The 26836-nt window shown below is 42.6% G+C and overlaps 1 protein-coding gene across 1 annotated transcript in view; it reads left to right on the top strand.

The window, feature by feature from the left end:
• Positions 1-25774, top strand: part of LOC135524935 (glutamate receptor ionotropic, NMDA 2C-like) — a 30832-nt gene extending 5058 nt beyond the window's left edge. Inside the window, exons 2-5 of the mRNA XM_064952771.1 lie at positions 21201-21436; positions 21576-21712; positions 21881-21979; positions 25730-25774. Of these exons, the coding sequence (XP_064808843.1) occupies positions 21217-21436; positions 21576-21712; positions 21881-21979; positions 25730-25774 (501 nt within the window). The 5' untranslated portion in view covers positions 21201-21216. The remainder of the gene's footprint in view (positions 1-21200; positions 21437-21575; positions 21713-21880; positions 21980-25729) is intronic.
• Positions 25775-26836: the final 1062 nt, after the last annotated feature.

Genomic DNA, 26836 nt, shown 5'->3' with positions numbered 1-26836 from the left:
AGTGTTGCGAGCCTACTAGACAAGCTAAATGCCTTCCATACTCGATTTGAGGCAAGCAAAATTGAACCATGCATGAGAGTACCAGCTGTTCCGGCTGAAAGTATGATCTCGCTCTCCAATGTGAGTAAGACCTTTAAACAGGTTAATATTCGCAAGGCCGTGGGGCCAGGTGGATTACCAGGATGCGTACTCAGAGCATGCGCTGACCAGCTGGCAAGTGTCTTCACTGACATTTTCAACCTCTTGCTGATACAGTCTGTAATACCTACATGTTTCAAGCAGACCGCCATAGTCCCTGTGCCCAAGAACGCCAAGGTAACCTGTCTAAATGAGTATCGCCCTGTAGCCATGAAATGCTTTAAAAGGATGGTCATGGCTCACATCAACAAAAAATTAACCCAGACACCTTGAACCCACTCCAATTCATGTACCACCCCAACAGATCCACAGATGACACAATCTCTAATGCACTCCACACTGCCCTCTCCCACCCGGACTTGAGGAACACCTGTGAGAATGTCTACAGCTCAGTGTTCAACACCATATTTCCCTCTAAGCTCATCACTAAGCTCAGGACCCTGGGACTGCACAACTCCCTCTGCAACTCCACATCAGCCACCGACTCCAACACCATCATTAAGTTTACTGATGACACAACAGTGGTAGGCCTGATCACCGACAATGATGAGACAGCCAGTAGGGAGGAGGTCAGTGACCTGGCAGTATGGTGCCAGGACAACAACCTCTCCCTCAATATCAGCAAGACAAAGGAGCTGATCGGGGCTACAGGAAACGGAGGGATGAGCACACCTTCGTCTACATCGACGGGGCTGTAGTGGAGCGGGTCGAGAGCTTCAAGTTCCTTGGTGTCCACATCACTAAGGAATTAACATCGTCCATACACACCAACACAGTTGTGAAGAAGACAAGACAACACCTCTTCCCCCACATGAGGCTGAAAATATATTGCATGGGCCCTCAGATCCTTGTTCCTCAGCTGCACCATTGAGAGCATCTTGACTTGCTGCATCACCACTTTGTATAGCAACTGCTTGGCATCCAACCACAAGGCGCTACAGAGAGTAGTGCGTACGGCTTAGTACATCACTGGGGCCGAGCTCCCGGCCATCCAGGACCTCTATACCAGGCGGTGTCAAAAAAAAATCAAAGACTACAGCCATCCATGTCATAGACTGTTCTCTCTACTACCACACAGCAAGCGGTACCGATGCACCAAGTCTGGAAACAACAGGACCCTGAACAGATACTACTCCTAAGCCATAAGACTGAGCTTAGTATTGACCCTTTTTGCATGAACTCTTTTGACTCATCACATACGCTGCTGCTACTGTTTATTATCTATCCTATCTATCTATCTTTACAAAGCACGTGACAAATAACATTTGATTTGACAATACATTTATTTGACTTTTTGAAAAACTGTTTTTTGGATCTAACTTGCTTACCACATGATGACCACTCCCAAAATATTTTGTTATGTGATTCATTGTGTGTAGAGTTTTCTAGAAACAAGGGGTGGCTCAACTTAACCTTTAAATCGACTTAACCCACGTTTCCCTATAGTGATCTGAGTTTTACACTGTACAGGGAAACGACTAGCATAGCTTTGTTTGGTTCCATACTGCTGTATCATAACCCCCCCCCCCCCGACACACACACTTCTCTTTCTCTTTCTCGCCATCTACATATAGGCAGTAACATTTATCTGCAAGAGCCATCAAACCTTTATGCCTCAGAAGAACATGGTCCAATGGAGACTGCTGCAGAATATATGACTAGCTGTGCTATGTTGGCTATGTTACAATGGAGAGGCGTAGAGACACAAAGTTATGATGAATTATAAAACACTAAAGTGAAGAACAACGTAATGTGATTTACAAACCGTAATGTGGGGTATTGTTTATTCAGATTGTGTGTGTGTGTGTGTGTGTGTGTGTGTGTGTGTGTGTGTGTCTGCATCTCATCAATCACACTGTCTCTGTCTAGGAATCCTTGACTGAGGGAAGGATGTAGGGAAGGAGAGAGAGAGAGAGAGCTAAAGAGAGGGAGATTGAAATAGTAATGTATCCAGTCCTCTCTCTCTGCTTCCCTACAGAATAATATATCCTGTAACAGTGGTCACCAACCTTTTTGAGTTAATTATTTTTTTTACTGAGTCAAGCCAAAAGCCAAGCCAAAATGTACAGCTCCATTTTTTTTAACATGACTTGCATTTTGTAAGCCAATGCAACATTAACCTATTAATAACAGTTCTGTACTAATGAGGTTTGTGCAGTAGACTATTGGCCTAAATCGTTATCACCGCATATTGGCTTTGCCTGAATATTCCTGCCAATGCATTGTGGTTCTTGTCAGTCCTTTAAAAAAATGACATTTCAACATTTGAGGTAGGCTGCATGATCCCACCAATAATAGACCAGTTGTTGTATTACTTGTGAGGCACAACTGAGTTAGCATACATTTAAATGATTCTCTTTTTGATTTATTTTACTGGTCTGATGGAGCCTGCATCTGATGGTCAGAATCAAGTCTTGGTTTTAAAAGTTTAGAAATCTCACAGCATCAATTTTGCTGTAGCTTTCATTTGCGCCTGCTATGTTACTGCAGACACGGTCATCTGAGACATCCGATTGGCCAGTGGTAGGCCTACAGCACACTTGATTTGCTCCCCCCTGGAAGGCAGAGTTTGTACTTTCAGACATATGAAATGGTACAAAATGCGAACATGTCGCCTACCCGGCACCTGGCAGCTGAAATGGGTGAACCTAGTGCCAACAGTGCAAGACAAATGGAAACAATAGGAGCGCAAGGCCGATCATTTGGTTTTCTACAGAAATGTTTGGCGATCTACTAAGAATGCCTTGAAGATCGACCGGTCAATTGCAGTCAACCGGCTGGTGACCACTGTCCTATAGCATACTGCTGTGACGTGTGAAACCTGAATATATTGCTTTGCCATAGGTTGTGGAAGCGATTATTGTGGGGTCAGCTGTCATTGAGTGTGTTGTGTACCTCCAATCTTGTTGGTGTCATATGGGCTTAGATATGATGGTAGGGAGTAGGGCTGTGGCAGTCACGAGATTTCGTCAGTAGGTGATTGTCAAGCAAATAACTGCCAGTTTCATGGTAATTGACCGTTAATTAACATAAACACATTTAGCAGCTCCTGGCTTCCACACACTACAAGCCACTGATGCAGACCTTTGGAGCATATGCATGTTAAAAAGTCTAATAAATCCATGTAATATAGCCTACACCACATATGTCAGAGTCAAGGCCCGCGGGCCACATCCGGCCCGCGAGAAGGTTTTTTACGGCCCCTGGGATGATCTTGATTTATTATTAGAACCGGCCCGCAGACCGCAGCAAGCCGGCAGCCCGCAGATCTTTTACACGCACCAATACTACATTTCCCACAATGCAACGGTGACGCACCGAGCAGTAGGCTGCTTCATTTCAATATTTATTGGCACAGCAGTCGTCAGCATCACAGTAAAATTAACTTTCAGATACCCATCAAAAATGGCAAAACGGAAGGTGGACACTGAGAACCGGGGTTTCAAACAAGGTGGGAGTCGGAGTATATGTTCACGGAGGTAGCTGGAAAACCTGTGTGTCTTCTGTGTGGAGAAAGTGTGGCGGTACTGAAAGAGTATAATCTGAGACGACATTATGAAACGAAACACGCGGACAAAAACAAGAATATGGACATGGAACAAAGGCTACAAAAGGCAGAGGAATTAAAACGAGGCCTCAAATCTCGACAGGCTCTGTTCAAAAAAGCCAAATCACAAGGCCAGGCTGCTGTCAAGGCCAGTTTTATTTTGGCAGAAGAGATCGCTAAATCAGCCCGGCCATTTACGGAGGGGATTTCATCAAAAACTGCATGATTAAAGTTTGTGACGAAGTTTGCCCAGAAAAAAGGCAACTCTTTTTAAATGTGAGTCTGAGCAGAAACACCATTGCCGAGAGAGTAGACCAGTTGTCCATCAATCTAAAAGAGCAGCTTGTGAAAAAGGGAAAAGATTTCATTGCATATTCCTTGGCTGTGGATGAGAGCACCGACATTTCTGACATTGCCCAGTTGTCAATTTTCATCATTCATGTTTTTTTCTTTGAAGTAAATTTAGCCCACTTTTGCTAAAATAGAAAATATAGGCTACTGATGGTGCCTTGAATACCGGTTTCTTTCATTTAATGTTCATGTTATGGGGATTTTTATATAAAGGAAATTTGTCTTTTGTGTCTGTTGAAAATTAAAGATTACTGACAGAGCCATAAGAAAATATTGCTTTATTTATCTGATCATATTGGAATATATTTGTTAGGTTTTCAGTAGGTTCAATTAGGTTCACTAGACTATATGCGTCATTTAAAAATTTTTCAATGAACATTCGAACAGTCCGGCCCTCGGCTTGTAGCTAAATTTTTTATTTGGCCCTCCGTCCATTTGACTTTGACACCCCTGGCCTACACCTTCACAATAAATCCATGATTTATTTTAAACAGGTCTAAAGAAACATGATATGAAGAAAATTTCAGAAGAACATAATAGAATACTCTGAATTGTCCTTATATTAGGTCCTCATCTGGCTATGCCACATGGCTGCGGGCTACACTAGTTAATTAGCAGACAAGATTTGCTTAGAATTTAATAGCATTATTTTATAGAATTTTATAGTATGAAGAATACAATTGAACAGAGCTGAATAAAATAGAAAGGATATTTGAGGGAGTGTGCACATTCTGTGTTGAGTGGTTAACAAAGAAATAGTTACTCCTATATGCTTAACTTAGAGTTTTTCATGTAACTTCAGTTGTTCTACAAATGTTGGGCTATATGTTTAGTGATTTTATACATTATAAGGCTGCATGATGTGACTCTAAAGATGATTTGAAAAAAGTTGCATGAAAAGCATGAGCTCTGCTTTGTTTTTTTTTGCACAGGATATACAAACTTCATCAGTCTCTCTTCCACAATTTGACAAGCACTTGATAATGCCTTGAATTTCCCTGGGGCATCCCATTTGTGTGGCCGAAATGTCTATTAAAAAAAATCCATGCCTTTGCGGCCAGTGGCCGTTGTGCCCTTAGGCTGAATGTAAAAATTATAATTCCCTTCTCCCAGAGTGCTGCTTGCTCCCAAGCACATCACATTCACATGGCTCTTCATCACTTTGGCGTTCTGCATTAGCATCGAACAGCCCCCGTGATATGCAGCTGTTCAGGGAAGCTAGAAACCATTAAACACAGGCAGTTAGAAAAGCCATGGCTAGCTTTTTCAAGCAGAAATTTGCTTCCTGCAACACTAACTCAAAAAACTTCTGGGACACTGTAAAGTCCATGGAGAATAAGAACACCTCCTCCCAGCTGCCCACTGCACTGAAGATAAGAAACACTGTCACCACTGATAAATCCACCATAATTGAGAATTTCAAGAAGCATTTTTCTATGGCTGGCCATGCTTTCCACCTGGCTACTCCTACCCCGGTCAACAGCACTCCACCCCCCACAGCAACTCGCCCAAGCCTTCCCCATTTCTCCTTCTCCCAAATCAGTTCAGCTGATGTTCTGAAAGAGCTGCAAAATCTGGACTCCTACAAATCAGCCGGGCTAGACAATCTGGATCCTTTCTTTCTAAAATGATCTGCCGAAATTGTTGCCACCCCTATTACTAGCTTGTTCAACCTCTCTTTCGTGTTGTCTGAGATTCCCAAAGATTGGAAAGCAGCTGTGGTCATCCCCCTCTTCAAAGGGGGGGACACTCTTGACCCAAACTGCTACACACCTATATCTATCCTACCATGCCTTTCTAAGGTCTTCGAAAGCCAAGTCAACAAACAGATTACCGACCATTTCGAATCTCACCATACCTTCTCTGCTATGCAATCTGGTTTCAGAGCTGGTCATGGGTGCACCTCAGCCACGCTCAAGGTCCTAAAAGATATCATAACCACCATCGATAAGAGACATTACTGTGCAGCCATATTCATTGATCTGGCCAAGGCTTTCGACTCTGTCAATCACCACATCCTCATCGGCAGACTCGACAGCCTTGGTTTCTCAAATGATTGCCTCGCCTGGTTCACCAACTACTTCTCTGATAGAGTTCAGTGTGTCAAATCGGAGGGTCTGCTGTCCTGACCTCTGGCAGTCTCTATGGGGGTGCCACAGGGTTCAATTCTTGGACCGACTCTCTTCTCTATATGCATCAATGAGGTCGCTCTTGTTGCTGGTGAGTCTCTGATCCACATCTACGCAGACGACACCATTCTGTATACTTCTGGCCCTTCTTTGGACACTGTGTTAACAACCCTCCAGGCAAGCTTCAATGCCATACAACTCTCCTTCCGTGGCCTCCAATTGCTCTTAAATACAAGTAAAACTAAATGCATGCTCTTCAACCGATCGCTACCTGCACCTGCCCGCCTGTCCAACATCACTACTCTGGACGGCTCTGACTTACGTGGACAACTACAAATACTTAGGTGTCTGGTTAGACTGTAAACTCTCCTTCCAGACCCATATCAAACATCTCCAATCCAAAGTTAAATCTAGAATTGGCTTCCTATTTCGCAACAAGGCATCATTCACTCATGCTGCCACACATACCCTTGTAAAACTTACCGTCCTACCAATCCTCGACTTTGGCGATGTCATTTACAAAATAGCCTCCAATACCCTACTCAACAAATTTGATGCAGTCTATCACAGTGCCATCCATTTTGTCACCAAGGCCCCAGATACTACCCACCACTGCGACCTGTACGCTCGCGTTGGCTGTCCCTTGCTTCGCACTCGTCGCCAAACCCACTGGCTCCATGTCATCTACAAGACCCTGCTAGGTAAAGTCCCCCCTTATCTCAGCTTGCTGGTCACCGTAGCATCTCCCACCTGTAGCACACGCTCCAGCAGGTATATCTCTCTGGTCACCCCCAAAACCAATTCTTTCTTTGGCCGCCTCTCCTTCCAGTTCTCTGCTGCCAATGACTGGAACGAACTACAAAAATCTCTGAAACTGGAAACACTTATCTCCCTCACTAGCTTTAAGCACAGCTGTCAGGGCAGCTCACAGATTACTGCACCTGTACATAGCCCATCTATAATTTAGCCCAAACAACTACCTCTTTCCCTACTGTATTTCATTTATTTATTTATTTTGCTCCTTTGCACCCCATTATTTTTATTTCTACTTTGCACATTCTTCCTTTGCAAATCTACCATTCCAGTGTTTTACTTGCTATATTGTATTTACTTTTACTTTTGCCACCATGGCCTTTTTTTTGCCTTTACCTCCCTTATCTCACCTCATTTGCTCACATCGTATATAGACTTGTTTATACTGTATTATTGCCTGTATGTTTGTTTTACTCCATGTGTAACTCTGTGTCGTTGTATATGTCGAACTGCTTTGCTTTATCTTGGCCAGGTCGCAATTGTAAATGAGAACTTGTTCTCAACTTGCCTACCTGGTTAAATAAAGGTGAAATAAATAAAAATAAATAAATAAAATCACTTGATCGGGTCTTTCTCACAGGCTACAAGTGAAGACAGACACATCGGGGACATAACTGCGCGTCGTTATCCTATCCCAAGGTGCATATTGAAGATATTGGAAGAATTTACTTTTCGTCAAACAACAAGATGAGTAGACCTAACGAACAACAAAAGCACTAGTTTATGTCAATCTACTATCTCCCATAATACAAAAAATTAACCTATTTTATTCTGTGCGAAAAAACAAATATTCCAAACATACTCTGACTGGGACAGTTATGCGATAGATTCCAAATGAATACAACAACTAGCATCAAAAAATGGTTTTACACAATGAAGCTGATGCAGCAGACCAGAGCATTTAGATGAACATGTTGATAAACGATTAGGCTATTTCTTCACAATATAAGTGCAGCAATGACCACACGGCAGTAGGCTATATGCGTGAATGTTCCATTAGCGGGAAAACACCATTATCAAAAGTCACCGCAAATGTGATTATGCAGGTAATGCTTTTACTGTAAAGGTGCATTTTTATTGTGAAAATTATCTTCCCCAAACTTGAAACTCACATGCTGCTTATGTATGCCGGTTGGCTCTACACCCCTTGTAAAGCGGATTAATGTCCTTAATTTGAAGAAGTTATTTGGCCACTTTAGTTGTAATACAAACCTTATCAGAGCATATAGGCCTATGGGCTAGGCTACATGATGTATGAGACTATGATTAGAAAAACTAGCCAAAAAAAGGCATTGTTTCTTGCCTTAGGCTGGGCATCATTCACAAGTGATAATATATAATTCACCAAGGCTGATATTGTCACCCATCAGACTATTCTTGATTTAATCTTGTCTTTACATATACTAATATATGTGTGAAATGTGTTTAGATTTAGAATGGCTATTGTCATGCAACTGTCTCGAAACAGGGGCAGGGGAAAAAATACATGTGGTCTCTGCACTTAAATAGAGAATTAATTAACAAATGGAGGACCCTTTCCCCGTGGTTCGTTTATTAATGCCAACCAGGTAGGCTATACTCCTGTTATAAAGATAAGCAATGTGCTTAATATTAGGAAAGTTGAGATATATATATAGTAGGCCTAGCCTATAGAAAGCTGATTGGATCCTCCTTTTTTTAATAGAGGCCACCACTCTGTTTAATCACACAATTGCATAGCCTATAGAATTGGTGCACAACATGAGCTCATGGACTATCATGAAGTGTTTGATTCGATTTTTGATTGCATTTGCATTGATGTCAGAGTGATTAGAGGTACTATAGTGTGTTGAGTACCAGGCAGTTAGCAAGTTTGGTAAACTACTAATGACCATCAGCAGCATCAGAGCTTGGAGAAGACTAATTACCGTGACTAAACAGTCACGTGGAATTTGACTGCCTTCATGACACGTGACCGCCGGTCACCATAACAGCACTAACAGCACTAGTAGGGAGATTTTAATTTGTGGTATTGGTTGAAGCTCAATGTTAAATGTAAACTAAAATCTCCCTATCATAGGACAGATATAAGAAAGCTCAGGAAATATTTGTGATTTTTTATTGGACACATACAGTATTTAACCCCTTATTTTTGTTGGCAAATAACTACCTCCATACTTCCATTTGTTTGTATACCTTCAGACGAGTCCTGTGACACTTGTGGAGGTCGTAGAGCAAAACAGAGAACACCATCGTGTTCGTGAAACTCTCCCCTTTCCATATTAGTTTGTAGCTCAAACAGTTTGGATGCTACAGATAGAAGTTGTCACATCAGCGTTACTGACTTTAGACGAGTCCTGTGACACTTGTGGAGCAAAACTGTGAACATCATCATGTTCGGATGCTACAGACCTTTTCGGGAGAATACTGATTTTCCTGATGTCTCATGGCCTGACAAATACCGCTGTAGCTCGGACACCTTCCACCGCAGATGTGGAAGGCAGACATAAGCACAGGTGCGTCAATAGACTCTTAAGGATTATATAAATATATAGGATGCATAACTCCACAAAGCTTTAGGCTACAAACAAGCTGAAAAAGGCACAAGAAAGACACGGCTCTATTGTACAGTGGCTTGCGAAAGTATTCACCCCCTTGGCATTTTTCCTATTTTGTTGCCTTACAACCTGGAAGTAAAATGGATTTGTATCATTTGATTTACACAACGGACCTAGCACTTTGAAGATTTTTATTTTATTTATCTGTTATTTTACCAGGTAAGTTGACTGAGAACACGTTCTCATTTGCAGCAACGACCTGGGGAATAGTTACAGGGGAGAGGAGGGGGATGAATGAGCCTAATGTAACCTGGGGATTATTAGGTGACCGTGATGGTTTGAGGTTTAGATTGGGAACTTAGCCAGTACACTGGGGTTAACACCCCTACTCTTAGTATAAGTGCCATGGGATCTTTAATGACCTCAGAGAGTCAGGACACCCGTTTAACGTCCCATCTGAGAGACAGCACCCTACACAGGGCAGTGTCCCCAATCACTACCCTGGGGAATTGGGATATTTTTTAGACCAGAGGAAAGAGTGCCTCCTACTGGCCCTCGACTTCCAGCAGCATCTGGTCTCCCATCCAAGGACTGACCAGGGCCAACCCTGCTTAGCGTCAGAAACAAGTCAGCAGTGGTATGCAGGGTGGTATGCTGCTGGCAAAGTGTTTTGATGATGCAAAATGTTTATTGTGAAACATACAAGAAATAATACAAAAATGCAGAAAACTTGAGCGTGCATAACTATTCACCCACCCCAAAGTCAATAATTTGTAGAGCACCCTTTTGCAGCAATTACAGCTGCAAGTCTCTTGGGGTATGTCTCTATAAGCTTAGCACATCTAGCCACTGGGATTTTTGCCCATTTTTCAAGGCAAAACTGCTCCAGCTCCTTCAAGTTGGATGGGTTCCGCTGGTGTACAGCTATTAATTTACTAGGCAAGTCAGTTAAGAACAAATTCTTATTTTCAATGACAGCCTAGGAACAGTGGGTTAACTGCCTGTTCAGGGGCAGAACAACAGATTTTTACCTTGTCAGCTCGGGGATTTGAACTTACAACCTTTCGGTTACTTGTCCAATGCTCTAACCACTAGGCTACCCTGCCGCCGCTTCTTTAAGTCATACCACAGATTCTCAATTGAATTGATGTCTGGGCTTTGACTTTGCCATTCCAAGACATTTAAATGTTTCCTCTTAAATCACTCGAGTGTTGCTTTAGCAGTATGCTTAGGGTCATTGTGCTGCTGAAAGGTGAACCTTCGTCCCAATCTCAAATCTCTGGAAGACTGAAACAGGTTTCCCTTACAAAATTCCCTGTATTTAACGCCATCCATCATTCCTTCAATTCTGACTATTTTCCCAGTCCCTGCCGATGCAAAAAAATGCCCACACTATGATGCAGCCACCATAATGCTTCACTGTGGGTATGGTGTTCTAGTGGTGATGAGAGGTGTTGGGTTTGCGCCAGACATAGCGTTTTCCTTGATGGCCAGAAAGCTCAATATTAGTCTCATCTGACCAGAGTACCTTCTTCCATATGTTTGAGGAGTCTTCCACCTGCCTTTTGGTGAACACCAAACGTGTTTGCTTATTTTTTTCTTTAAGCAATGACATTTTTCTTGCCACTCTTCCGTAAAGCCCAGCTATGTGGAGAGTACGGCTTAAAGCGATCCTATGAACAGATACTCCTATCTCCGCTGTGGAGCTTTGCAGCTCCTTCAGGGTTATCTTTGGTCTCTTTGTTGCCTTTCTGATTAATGCCCTCCTGAGTTTTGGTGGACGGCCCTCTCTTGGCAGGTTTGTTGTGGTGCCATAGTCTTAAATATTTTAAATAATGGATTTAATGGTGCCCCGCGGTATGTTCAAAGTTTCAGATATTCTTTTATAACCCAATCCTGATCTGTACTTCTCCACAACTTTGTCCCTGACCTGTTTGGCGAGCTCCTTGGTTCTTCATGGTGCTGCTTGCTTGATGGTGCCCCTTGCTTAGTGGTGTTGCAGACTCTGGGGGCCTTTCAGAACAGGTGTATATATACTGAGATCATGTGACAGATCATGTGACACTTAAATAAAGTACACCTGTGTGCAATCTAACTAATTGCGTGACTTCTGAAAGTAATTGGTTGCACCAGATCTTATTTAGGGGTTTCATAGCAAATGGGATGAATACATATGCACGCACCACTTTCCATTTGATTTTCTTTTACATTTGTTCAAACAAGTCATTTTTGACATTTCACTTCACCAATTTGGACTATTTTGTGTATGTCCATTACATGAATTCCAAATAAAAATACATTTAAATTACAGGTTGTAATGCATCAAAATTGGAAAAATGTGTCACGATCGTTTGAAGCATACTCGGACCAACTTGCAGTGTGATCTGGGTTCCACATCTTAATTTAGTGAAACGCACAAAACAATAAAGCAAGAACAAAACAAACAACGAACTGTAACTAAGAGGTGTAACATACACTAACTCAAAACAATATCCCATAAAATACAGGTGGAAAAATGCTACTTAAATATGATCCGCAATTAGAGACAACAATAGCCAGCTGCCTCTAATTGGGAATCATACCAAACACCAACATAGAAAAACAAAACTAGAACCCCACATAGAAAATAATAACTAGAAAACCCCCAGTCACGCCCTGACCTACTATACCATAGAAAATAAGGGCTCTCTATGGTCAGGACGTGACAAAATGACAAGGAGGATGAATACTTTTGCAAGGTACTGTACATGGGAATATCTTTGTTTCGTCTCTATGGCTGAGTTACATGACTTTAAAATGTCAATGACTTAAAACTGTTTTCTTTCAATGGAATTGAGTCATATTTTACAATGTAAGACTATCAAAATCAATTGAGCTATTCACCTTCTGAGAACAGCAGACAATTAATTTTGACTATTCATGGTAAAATCTACACACACACACACACACACACACACACACACACACACACACACACACACACACACACACACACACACACACACACACACACACACACACACACACACACACACACACACACACACACACACACACACATATACATACAGTGGGGCAAAAAAGTATTTAGTCTGCCACCAATTGTGCAAGTTCTCCCACTTAAAAAGAGGAGAGAGGCCTGTAATTTTCATCACAGGTACACTTCAACTATGACAGACAAAATAAGAAAAAAAAATCCAGAAAATAACATTGTAGGATTTTTTAATGTATTTATTTGCAAATTATGGTGGAAAATAAGTATTTGGTCACCTACAAACAAGCAAGATTTCTGGCTCTCACAGACCTGTAACTTATTCTTTAAGAGGCTCCTCTGTCCTCCACTCGCTACCTGTATTAATGGCACCTGTCTGAACTTGTTATCAGTATAAAAGACACCTGTCCACAACCTCAAACAGTGTCACTCCAAACTCCACTATGGCATAGACCAAAGAGCTGTCAAAAGACACCAGAAACAAAATTGTAGACCTGCACCAGGCTGGGAAGACTGAATCTGCAATAGGTAAGCAGCTTGGTTTGAAGAAATCAACTGTGGGAGCAATTATTAGGAAATGGAAGACATACAAGACCACTGATAATCTCCCTCGATCTGGGGCTCCATGCAAGATCTCACCCCGTGGGGTCAAAATGATCACAAGAACGGTGAGCAAAAATCCCAGAACCACACGGGGGACCTAGTGAATGACCTGCAGAGAGCTGGGACCAAAGTAACAAAGCCTACCATCAGCAAGGGCATTGAAGATGAAACGTGGCTGGGTCTTTCAGCATGACAATGATCCCAAACACACCGCCCGGGCAACGAAGGAGTGGCTTCGTAAGAAGCATTTCAAGGTCCTGGAGTAGCCTAACCAGTCTCCAGATCTCAACCCCATAGAAAATCTTTGGAACGAGTTGAAAGTCTGTGATGCCCAGCAACAGCCCCAAAACATCACTGCTCTAGAGGAGATCTGCATGGAGGAATGGGCCAAAATACCAGCAACAGTGTGTGAAAACCTTGTAAAGACTTACAGAAAACGTTTGACCTCTGTCATTGCCAACAAAGGGTATATAACAAAGTATTGAGAAACTTTTGTTATTGACCAAATACTTATTTTCCACCATAAATTACAAATAATTTCATAAAAAATCCTACAATGTGATTTTCTGGATTTTTTTGCCCCTCATTTTGTCTGTCATAGTTGAAGTGTACCTATGATAAAATTACAGGCCTCTCTCATCTTTTTAAGTTGGAGAACTTGCACAATTGGTGGCTGACTAAATACTTTTTTCCCCCACTGTATATATATATATACACACACACTTTGTTGAAGCACCTTTTGAGCGATTACACCATCGAGTCTTCTTGGGTATGATACTACAAGCTTGACACACCTATATTTAGGGAGTTTCTCCCATTCTTCTCTGCAGATCCTCTCGTGCTCTGTCAGGTTGCATGGGGAGCGTTGCTGCACAGATATTTTCAGGTCTCTCCAGAGTTGTTCGATCTGCTTCAAGTCCGGGCTCTGGCTGGGCCACTCAAGGACATTCAGAGACTTGTCCCGAAGCCACATCTGCATTGTCTTGGCAGTCTGCTTAGGGTCGTTGTCCTGACTAATCTACCAGTCCCTGCCGCTGCTTCCTTTTTACTCAGTGGTGGCTTATGTCTGGTTACTCACCATAAAGGCCGGATTGATGGAGTGCTGTTGAGATAGTTGTCCTTCTGAAAGTTTCTCTCATCTTCACAGAGGAACTCTAGAGCTTTGTCAGAGTGATCATCAGGTTCTTGGTCACCTCCCTGATCAAGGCCCTTCTCCCCCGATTGCTCAGTTTGGCCGGGCGACCAGCTCTAGGAAGATTCTTGGTGGTTCTTAACTTTTTCCATTTAAGAATGATGGAAGCCACTGTGTTCATGGGGAACTTCAATGCTGCAAAACATTTTTGGTAACCTTCCCCAGATTTGTATCTCGACACAATTTTGTCTCGGAGCTCTACGGACAATTCCTTCAACCTCATGGCTTGGTTTTTGCTCTGTCATGCACTGTCAACTGTGGGACCTTATATAGACAGGTGTGCCTTTCCAAATCATGTCCAATCAAAGATAACTAAGGTCAGGGGGTGACACTGGGTGTCACGGTTTTCTGTAGGTGAAAGAGAGTCGGACCAAAATGCGGCGTGTCTATTACGATCCATGTTTAATAAAACTGAAGTAAACACGAATCAACATGAAAAAAACAATAAACAATACACGAAACAGCCTAATACTGGTGCAAACTGGCACACGACAGACCTAAGGACAAAAGGACAATCACCCACAAAACCCAACACCAAACAGGCTACCTAAATATGGTTCCCAATCAGAGACAATGACTAGCACCTGCCTCTGATTGAGAACCATATCAGGCCAAACACAGAAACAGACAAACCAGACACACAACATAGAATGCCCACTCAGATCACACCCTGACCAAACAAAACATATAAACATACAAAGCAAACGATGGTCAGTGTGTGACACTGGGACAATATATTTCAACATCCGAATGTTGGGAATGATGAGAGATGGAATATGGAAAATGTATGTATATTTTGTGATGTCATTAAAATGGTTATAAAGACATTATAATGGAAACATTGTAACTTGAAGAGCTTTTACACTGTGTATATCAGATTTACACACTTTAAGCTGTGTAGAAAATATCCAGGATAAATAGAATGTTTTTGTGACAATAAGATAGTGATTTTAGTTCTCTATCGAGATCATAGTAAATTGTGTACCTTGCCTTTTAACCAGCCACGCCACAGGGAGCCCAGAGAGCATGTAACCAATGACATAAAGGCCCCCTTTTCACGCAATGGTATACGGCATTTGAGTTAACATATCAGACTAAAACGGACTAAAGTTGCAGCGAGGTCTACAATAGTCCGGAAAGCAACATGAGGTTGAATAAGACAAAATGCTGCAGTTGAGTCGTTGTTCAGATATACCCGATGAAGACCTTCAACACTTAAAAACCTCTTAGGATCGGGCTACTTCTTTCGACATTTTGTTAAAAATCGCGCAACATTTCAACGTCCTGCTACTCATGCCAGGAATATAGCACATGCATATGATTAGTATGTGTGCATAGAAAACACTCTGAAGTTTCTAGAACTGGTTCAATGGTGTCTGTGACTATAACAGAATGAGTTCCGTGGTCAAAATCGCAAGGAAACCTGATCACAAAATCGACGGAGAAAAAATCAATCCGCCAGTCTATGTAATGTCTATTGGAAGGAAAAATACTTAAGGGTGGGATTACAGTTCCTACAGCTTCCACACGATGTCGCCAGTGTTGTGATTTCGATTCAACTAAATCCTTGGTCATCTGAGTAATAGCCACATCCGGTTCTCAGGTCCACAGCTGTGAAAAATGGAACCGGAAAAGCTGGCTACGTTTCCCAAACTTGTGCCTATTGAATACAGATCGCTCCGTGATCAATTTGATCGTTTATTAACATTTACCAATACCTAAAGTTGGATTACAGAAGTAGTTTGAAGTGTTTTGTCAAAGTTTATAGGCAACTTTTTTAATTAAAAAAAATAACGTTGCGTTTAAAAACAGTGTTTTTCCTGGATCTGCCGGTCTTCATAAATGGACATTTTGGGTATACAAGGACCGATTTAATCGAAAAAAAGACCCAATTGTTATGTTTATGGGACATATAGGAGTGCCAACAAAGAAGCTCGTCAAAGGTAATGAATGTTTTATATTTTATTTCTGCGTTTTGTGTAGCGTCGGCTACGCTAATTTCTTTGTTTACTTCCTCTTCTGGTATTTCGGGGTGTTGCATGCTATCAGATAATAGCTTCTCATGCTTTCGCCAAAAAGCATTTTACAAATCTGACTCGTTGGCTATATTCACAACGAGTGTAGCTTGAATTGAGTACCCTGCATGTGAGTTTTAATGAACGTTTGAGTTTTAACGAGTGCTATTAGCATTTGGGGTAGCGCATTTGCATTTATTGTTGGCAAGGTGGGACGCAAGCGTGTCGGGTGGGCCAGAGAGGTTAAGTACATGCATTACTTCTTACTCATAAGTGCAGCAGTTCGGGGAAAGGTATTAGGGTTATTGCGGGTGTAGTTCCCAAATGTATCCAAGTGTTGCTTCTCTTTTTCTCTCGCTCTCTCTTTAAATCTCCATCTTGTGTAACAAGTGTCATATTGTGTTAGTCCGCTAGGGACTTGTTGTTATCATATTAAGTTTCTCATCAATAACCTATACCGTATGTGTGTGTGTGTATCCTATGTTATCACTTAGTTTGTTAGTAAATAAATAATCAAATCAATTTGTGTGGTATGGAATGATCAGTGAGTCTCGGGTTTGGGCAGATTTATGAAGTCTACGATGTTTAGAATGAGACTAACATGAGGAATTGATTATTTAGTGACTGTTATGATATCTATATATTCTTGAGATAATTTGGGAGATGGTAGCTCATTAAACAAACTTTTCCTGTGGTGCCCCAAATTCCTAATGAGTTGTTACATGATTAATTTAATTGAGTATCAATTAAACATAGTTCTTTGATAAAATAAATAACAGTCATAGTCACAACGATAGTCACGTCACGACAGCGTTGTTGGGAAGGGCCCATAAGTAAGCATTTTGCTGTTAGTCTACACCTGTTGTTTACGAAGCATGTGACAAATACACATTTCTTTTGTTTTAACCTTGGTTGTCTGGGCACCAGAAGACCGTGTAAGGCCTCTAAGCTAAAGCCTGGGCATTAACTTCGGGAGCTAATGAATGTCCAGGTCTAAGGATTCATGCTACCATAGGTCATCAAACCAAGTCGGTTACACTGTATGTCTCTAGACAGGCTCATATCCTGTCCTATACCTTATCCCACTCTCCCACACACTTTCTGTTGTTAACCTGCTTAGTCCATCACCGCCCAGCCCAGAGAGTCGAGATTATAGTGCTATTAACACACTATAACAGAAAACCGTGAAAATAGACAAATTACTTATTTGAAATTCGTGACAGGCACACACAAAAATGTATTCTTGACCAGTACACGATTTCCTTCATAAAGACTTCCAACTTGTTGCGGCTAATGTTAGCTAGGTTAGCTAGGTGGCTAACGATAGCTAGGCTGGGGGTTAAGGTAGGGGTTAGGTAACACGCTAGCTAAGTAACTAAAGGGTTAGGGCTAGCTAAATAGCCAGTTAAAAAGTAATAAGAAGTTCCTAACTATTTAAAATACTAAAGTTGTCCATTGTCATTCGACCACACAACATTTGGGTTGTTAGACCTTCGCATTATACGCCCACCCATCCCCACCGACCAATCTCCCTCCTATCATTTCTGTTTAAGGTAAGACCCAAATTTAACCAGGGTAGGGGCAAAGGAACAGGACGGCAGGCAGTCTCAGGGTCAGGGGCAAGCAGAGTGGTCAGGCTGGCGGGCTCAGAGTCAGGACAGGCAAGGGTCAAAACCAGGAGGGCGAGAAAAAGGGAGACTAGGGAAAAGCAGGGGCTGAGAATCAAACGCTGGTTGACTTGACAAATAAGACAAACTGGCAACAGACAAACAGAGAACACAGGTATAAGTACCCAGGGGATAAATGGGGGACACCTGGAGGGGGGTGGAGATAAGCACAAGGGCAGGTGAAACAGATCAGGGCGTGACAGTTTTAAGTAACCTACTACCTTCATCTATGATTGAAGTGCACTGTATACAAAATTGTGTGGTGAACATAAGTAATTTGTGTCTGTTTCACAATATTTTTTTTACAGTGGGTTGAGTGTATCTGCAACCAGCATCTCTGTTCTCCAGTCATCTCCTCTAACTAACCCACACACTCTCTTTGTTTCCATTTTCCCTCCCCCTTATCTGCATTTCTCTCTAATCTTTCTGTTTCTCTATCTTTAAATGGTTCTTTCGCCTTCTTGCTATTTTTTCTGTCATACTCTCTCTCTCTCTCTCTCTCTCTCTCTCTCTCTCTCTCTCTCTCTCTCTCTCTCTCTCTCTCTCTCTCTCACTCCCCTCTCTATGTATTTGGCCTTAGGTTGTGACTAGTTTCGATCATATAACTGTAAAAATACAATGTATTTTTCAAATGAGAAAGAATGAGACCTTGTCTTCTATTACTGTCCGCCACCTTGTTCACCTCTCACATACGCATGCTCACGCCGGCACAAACATAAGCGGAACGCACACGCAGGCATGCATGTGCACACTTTTGACACATTGTGCACGTTGAGAGCACTTCTTCTTGTCTGTGGGATTTTAAAGTGGGCATTACAAACTAACCAGGCGAAGCCTTTGGTGTTTGATAACCTCTGCACAATCCCGTTCCTGCTTCACACACTCACACGCAAGCACCCACCCACACGCATGCACACACACACACACACACACGAGTGCATTGGTCCGTTAATACAGGACTATTAACTAGTACTAGTAACTTTACTAGGACTAGTAAAGGCCCAGTGCACTACTTAAAAAAAATGTTTAAAAAAAATGTGTCTATGTAGTGACCGCTGGCTCATCCATCTGTGTGATCTCTGGTCATCAGAGAGGCCCTCACAATCATCTCACATCCCTCACACTTTCCCATCTCTTTGTTCCAATACAGACCAAATGGCCCAATGTCTCGATGCTGGGATATTGTCGTTTTGGTGTGCAAATGAAGAACGAGACTAAAAAACAAAAGATAATAAGCTCTTAGAATAGAACTGTCATCAGACGTATCCTTTCAACTCTCTTTCAAGCCTCTCTTTTTAAGGTGATTTTTGTCTGTTTCCTTCCGTATGACTTCGAATGCTCCTGCCGTTGAAGATGGGTACTATTTTATTCATGTACCTGCAGTTGTTCAGCACTAGTTATTGTTGAAAGCAGTTGACCAAAAGATAAATACATCTAATCTAATTGAAATGTTTCTAGATGACATCTTGTAAAAATGGGCTAGAGACTAAAATGTTAATGTCTGATGGAGGTCAGGTGCTGGTGTCAGTGGGTGTGTGTGAGATTGCAATGAACAGGGATGGAGAGAGAGAAAAATATGTAATACTTAAACAAATGCACTGAAGGATTATGGGTTTCAGGGTCAATCCACAAAATGAGTCAATTTCTGGTAGTTTAATTTAACTTTCTGTCATGATGAGCACATGTTCAATTTATAGGTCCAATGTCAGGCGCTATTTTCAAACAGCTCTTGCACTAAATAGGCATTATCATAATTTTCACAGTATTACTCCAACTTGTGGAAATATATATAAAATGATAACAAAAAAATCTAATTTTTGACTGCACTGGGCCCGTGCAATGAACACGATGGGAGACAGGGAGCTGGTTTCAAGCGCAGGGCGTAGCAGGTGTTTATTTGTAAAGGACCACAGGCAGAAGGTCATACACAGGGTTTAAAAAGGCAACAGTACAGGCAGTGAAAAGGCTAGTAATGCCATCTGGGAGATCAGGCAATAGGTTGATAACAGGAAATCTGATAGGCTAAAGAACAGGCAGGACTAGGCAAAAGGTGCCGTTAGTGAGGCAGGCAACAACTATCATACAGGAGAGGATTAAATTAATGGAAACCCAAACACTCTGAACAGAAGTGTGTCACAAAACAAACAATAACTCACAGTGATGGGTGCAAGGAACTGAACTAAATAGTGTGTGATAATGACATACAGGTGTGTGAACAGGTGATCAGAATTCAGGTGATTGGGATCTGGAGAGTGAGTTGCGTTCAGGGCATCGATGTGTTTGAGCATGTGAGCTGGAAAGTGGGCTGGAAAGTGAGCTGCATTCAGGGGATCTACATGCTTGAGAGTGTGAGTTGGAAGCAGACGTTAAACTTAATATGTTACCCCATCTAAATAAAGACTATAGTAAGTGCCAAATAAAGTAACAGGGTTAATTTAGGTTTAATTTCATCTTAACTCAGCCATAACTCCCATTATGGAATGGAAGCTTGTGTGCAACAAGGAGGGAAAATTGAATGCAAGTTTCACCCAAAATGTAAATTGGTAAAACATTTTAAGCCTGTCTATCTATGGGTAACATGGTTGACATGTTATGCCCGACGTGCTCAGTTTTCCACCACAAAACACCAGGGGGAAAAAGGAATAGTTTCACAATATTAAAATGAGGAGTTTGCATCACAGGGTTGACCATAAAATGAGGGATTTGTATTTTATTTTTATCAATCACTAATCACATTAAATAAATGATAAACTTCAGGAAAGACTTTGTCAAAGCAACAAAATAAATAGGGCTTTACAATTATGGGGAGAAATGTGGGCTTAAGTGGGTTAAATCTTCCCGAGAAGTCACAGAGAGGGCACAAAGGGACATTAGCAAATATTTATTCATATAAAAATGTTGGATTTATTGAATTGTCCATGTGGTCTATATTAAAGGGCACTTCATTTAATATAACAGACTTTTAAAATCCAATACTGGTGCACAATTTCTACTTAAAATATCAAAGGGACGCAAAAGAGACTAGTTTCGTGGAGCGACACATCAATTGTCACAGACAAAAGCTGCTTGCATGTCTGACTACTGCTCTCCATTTCTTTCCCTCTCCTACCCCCTCTCTTTGAACCCTCTGTCCCACCCTCACCTCCTCCCCCTCTCCATATCTCTTTCTCCCCCCCCCCCCCACTTTCTATTTTTACTCCACTTACTTCTCTCCAGGCAGTAAGGTGCTGACATGGCTGCTCCTCCAGGACAGCCACCTTCTTCTTCTCCGCGATATCCTCCTCTTTTCCTCCTCTTCCTCCTCCTCTTCCTCTCCTCCCTTCCTCCCCTCCTCTCCCGCCCTCTCATCCCTCATCCCTCTATTAACGTGGCGGTGGTGTTCTGTGGCTCTGCTTACCAGAATGAGGTCAGGGGTCATTTGAGCAGAGAGGACTTCGCTGACCTTCCCCTAGGTATGAACCTGTGAACCAGTTTTGCCACTGTATGTTCTTGACATTAATACTTATGTGCAAAAAAGCACTAAAGCACATACTATGTTCACTTTGGAGTGCAACATTCTTTCTTCTTCTGCTTTTGTCTTCTTCTTCTTAGAGGTGAACCCGGTCACTGTTCTGGTTAACGACACCAACCCTCGTGCCCTGCTGACACGTCTCTGTGAAACCATGGCGACAGAGAAACTGCATGGGGTCGTGTTCGAAGACGATGTGGGATCAGGAGCTGGACCTCAGGTCAGTCAATCGATGAATCAATCAATCAATCAATCATGTTAAACAAGGCGGAAGGTTAACTCACATACTGACCTCTGTCCTTTGGGGATATTGAAAAAACGGGATAGATATGAGATGCCAGATTCATTGGTAAAAATCATCTATATCTCCTGGACTGAATAAAAGCAGGTGGCAGAAGTGGCTCAGATCCTAGACTTCCTGTCGACTCAGACAGCTCTGCCCATCGTTGGCATCAGTGGAGGATCTACCGTTGTCATACCTCACAAGGTAAGACAACACATAATACTGTACATATACTCAAGCTACCACACAAATCACAAATAACCCTAGCATAACACATCATGTAGTACTAAAACTCCTCTTGACACCACATAATGTGAGACAAATCACCTATACTGTATATCACTCAAACTCAACCCTGGACCTTGAAGTCAGTTCCACTGCTTTTTTTTCAGTCATTCCCGCTAATCAGGGACTGATTTAGACCTGGGACACCAGGTGGATGCAATTCATTATCTCATAGAACAGAAAACATCAGTAGGATAAGATTCGATACTCTGCTGTACAGGGTACCAATTCAAACACCTACAGACAGCAATGCAACACCACAACACCCCTACAGATATAATGTTTAACACCAGTCTGTAAATAAATGTGTGTGTTCTGTCTAAACATGCAACACAGGAAATGGATGAGAAATAGAAATATGTCTTCTACCTCATCTCCATCAACCTTAATCAGATAATAGCTGGCAAAGAGTTGTTCTGCTAGGAAACAAGCAGGAAATAATTCTGAGAATCTGAGACGAGAAATACTGAGGGATCTATATCAGTCATCCTTATACAGACACATTATACCATGATGATGTGCACAGTGTTTCACAGAAATACATTCAGACAGACACATTGAGCTCGATGCTTAGAGTGTAGAGAGATGATCAATCATCAGATTTTTCTGGTTCTGTTGTACCCTGATCACCACAGTGTCCACCGAACCTCACCCTCTCTTCTTTATCTTCACTCTGTCCCTCCTCTTGTCCCTAGCTCATCCCTCACCCCACTTCAAACTCATCTTCCCACTTTCGCCTACTATTCCTCCCTCTCGTCTCTCTCTCATCACTCCTTCCTTCCCCTTTTCCTCTCCCCCCTCCCCTCACCCAAGAGATGTGAGGCACCAACACCTGTCATCAACACCCTGTATTTATAGTACTGACAGTAGCACTCACACACATACAATACAGATGCACACACACACACACACACACACACACACACACACACACACACACACACACACACACACACACACACACACACACACACACACACACACACACACACACACACACACACACACACACACGCACACACACGCACACATACTCCCTATCAAATCACATTTTATTGGTCACATGCACATGGTTAGCGGATGTTATTGCGAGTGTAGCAAAATGCTTGCGCTTCTAGTTCCGACAGTGCAGTAATATCTAACAGTAATCTAACAATTCCACAACAACTACCTAATACCTGTACACACAAATCTAAGTAAAAGGATGGAATAAGAATATATACCTCTCTCACTCACGTGCACATGCCTGGTGTAACGAATGTGAAATAGCAAGCTGACACGGCCTGCAACGAAAACATGCGGACTCTCCTTCACTGCAGCCGAGGTGAGTAAAACATTTAAACGTGTTAACCCTCGCAAGGCTGCAGGCCCAGACGGCATCCCCAGCCGCGCCCTCAGAGCATGCGCAGACCAGCTGGCTGGTGTGTTTACGGACATATTCAATCAATCCCTATCCCAGTCTGCTGTTCCCACATGCTTCAAGAGGGCCACCGTTGTTCCTGTTCCCAAGAAAGCTAAGGTAACTGAGCTAAACGACTACCGCCCGTAGCACTCACTTCCGTCATCATGAAGTGCTTTGAGAGACTAGTCAAGGACCATATCACCTCCACCCTACAAGACACCCTAGACCCACTCCAATTTGCTTACCGCCCAAATAGGTCCACAGACGATGCAATCTCAACCACACTGCACACTGCCCTAACCCATCTGGACAAGAGGAATACCTATGTGAGAATGCTGTTCATCAACTACAGCTCGGCATTTAACACCATAGTACCCTCCAAGCTCGTCATCAAGCTCGAGACCCTGGGTCTCGACCTCGCCCTGTGCAACTGGGTACTGGACTTCTTGACGGGCTGCCCCCAGGTGGTGAGGGTAGGCAACAACATCTCCACCCCGCTGCTCCTCAACACTGGGGCCCCACAAGGGTGCGTTCTGAGCCCTCCTGTACTCCCTGTTCACCCACAACTGCGTGGCCACACACGCCTTCAACTCAATCATCAAGTTTGCGGACGACACAACAGTGGTAGGCTTGATTACCAACAATGATGAGACGGCCTACAGGGAGGAGGTGAGGGCCCTCGGAGTGTGGTGTCAGGAAAATAACCTCACACTCAACATCAACAAAACTAAGGAGATGATTGTGGACTTCAGGAAACAGCAGAGGGAACACCCCCCTATCCACATCGATGGAACAGTAGTGGAGAGGGTAGTAAGTTTTAAGTTCCCCAGCATACACATCACAGACAATTTGAATTGGTCCACCCACACAGACAGCATCGTGAAGAAGGCGCAGCAGCGCCTCTTCAACCTCAGGAGGCTGAAGAAATTCGGCTTGTCACCAAAAGCACTCACAAACTTCTACAGATGCACAATCGAGAGCATCCTGGCGGGCTGTATCACCGCCTGGTACGGCAACTGCTCCGCCCACAACCGTAAGGCTCTCCAGAGGGTAGTGAGGTCTGCACAACGCATCACCGGGGGCAAACTACCTGCCCTCCAGGACACCTACACCACCCGATGTTACAGGAAGGTCATAAAGATCATCAAGGACAACAACCACCCGAGCCACTGCCTGTTCACCCCGCTATCATCCAGAAGGCGAGGTCAGAACAGGTGCATCAAAGCTGGGACCGAGAGACTGAAAAACAGCTTCTATCTCAAGGCCATCAGACTGTTAAACAGCCACCACTAACATTGAGTGGCTGCTGCCAACACACTGACTCAACTCCAGCCACTTTAATAATGGGAATTGATGGGAAATGATGTAAAATATATCACTAGCCACTTTAAACAATGCTACCCAATATAATGTTTACATACCCTACATTATTCATCTCATATGTATACGTATATACTGTACTCTATATCATCTACTGCATCTTTATGTAATACATGTATCACTAGCCACTTTAACTATGCCACTTTGCTTACATACTCATCTCATATGTATATACTGTACTCGATACCATCTACTGTATCTTGCCTATGCTGCCCTGTACCATCACTCATTCATATATCTTTATGTACATATTCTTTAACCCCTTACACTTGTGTGTATAAGACAGTAGTTTTGGAATTGTTAGTTAGATTACTTGTTGGTTATTACTGCATTGTCGGAACTAGAAGCACAAGCATTTCGCTACACTCGCATTAACATCTGCTAACCATGTGTGTGTGACAAATAAAATTTGATTTGATTAGCTAGTTAGTGGTGGTGCGCGCTAAATAGCGTTTCAATCGGTGACGGCACTTTCTCTGAGACCTTGAAGTAGTGTTTCCCCTTCCTTGCTCTGCAAGGGCCATGGCTTTTATGGAGCGATGGGTAACAATGCTTCATGGGTGACTGTTGTTGATGTGTGCAGAGGGTCCCTGGTTCGTGCCCGGGTATGGGCGAGGGGACGGACTAAAGTTATACTGTTACATTGATGCGGTTGACCCGGATCACTGGTTGCTGCGGGAAAAGGAGGAGGTCGAAAGGGGGGTGAGTGTAACGGATGTGAAATGGCTAGCTAGTTAGCGGTGGTGCGCGCTAAATAGCGTTTCAATTGGTGACATCACTTGCTCTGAGACCTTGAAGTAGTGGTTCCCCTTGCTCTGCAAGGGCCGCAGCTATTGTGGAGCGATGGGTAACGATGCTTCGTGGGTGGCTGTTGTTGATGTGTGCAGAGGGTCCCTGGTTCACGCCCCGGTATGGGCGAGGGGACGGTGTAAAGTTATACTGTTACACTAGCCTGACGTTCGGATTTAGCAGGGAATTTGTATAGAGTGGTTGAATGCGTAGACAAATCAATGAATAGAGCATCGCAGTATTTCTTCCTATCCAAACAATTTACCACATCGTTTAAAACCGGTGATGCTCCCGAGATGGTGCTCTGCCCTGGGTCTGAAGCCTGACTGATGCACATTTAGAATAGATTTTAAAGTAAAGAAATATCTTAGCTGAGCATTAATCAAGAATTCCAAATGTGTTTCGAGGCAAGAAATTTTAGAAATAGAGTGATAATTATTAAGGTCACAAGGGTCACCACCTTGCCGAAGATCAAAATGAAGAAAAACATCGCAAAATGTCCTAATGTATGCAGGAACAGTTCCGAACGGTTTCAGATGGGAAGCATGTGGACGTCTTAAGTCATCCCTGTGATCGGGTCTGGTGACTCGTATATCTGTATTTTAACAATGAAGTAAGGTACGGTGGAAGTTTGTGCAAGAGTACTTTATAAACAAAAAGAGAGCAGTGTGTCGATTTACAAGACTTCAGAGAGGGCCAGCCTACTTTCTGATATAAGACGCAATGATGTGTACTGAACCTGTCGCCCGTAATAAAGCTAAGTGCATTGTGGTAAACTGCATCTAATGGTCTCAGTGCAGTGGCAGCTGCATTCATATAAATGGTTTTGATCTATTTCAAAAGAAGAGGCCCATTTTTATTCTCAACTTCTTAACTAACTCATCCATATGCTTTTTAAAAGATAACTTTTCATCAATTCAGATGCCCAGATATTTATCAGAAAACTTAACATCCTTGGTTTTATCTGCATTTAAGTATACATTTCAGTTCATGCAAATGCTTTCTGCAAAGCAACAAAGGCAGATTGCAGCTCTGAAAAAGCCTGGTCAACCATGGGGGCAATAGCATACACAACAGTGTTATCTGCATACAGGTGTACGTTACAATTCTTTGCAGATAGACCAATATTTATATAGACAGTAAAAAGTACAGGACATAAAATCGACCCGTTTTAGGTTGTTTTATTTTTTATTTAACCCTATTTT

This window comes from Oncorhynchus masou, chromosome 31 (assembly GCF_036934945.1).
Source record: "Oncorhynchus masou masou isolate Uvic2021 chromosome 31, UVic_Omas_1.1, whole genome shotgun sequence".
NCBI classification, from domain to species: Eukaryota; Metazoa; Chordata; class Actinopteri; order Salmoniformes; family Salmonidae; genus Oncorhynchus; species Oncorhynchus masou.
The sequence above is the reverse complement of the archived record's forward strand: the minus strand, read 5'-3'. Positions and strand labels throughout refer to the sequence as shown.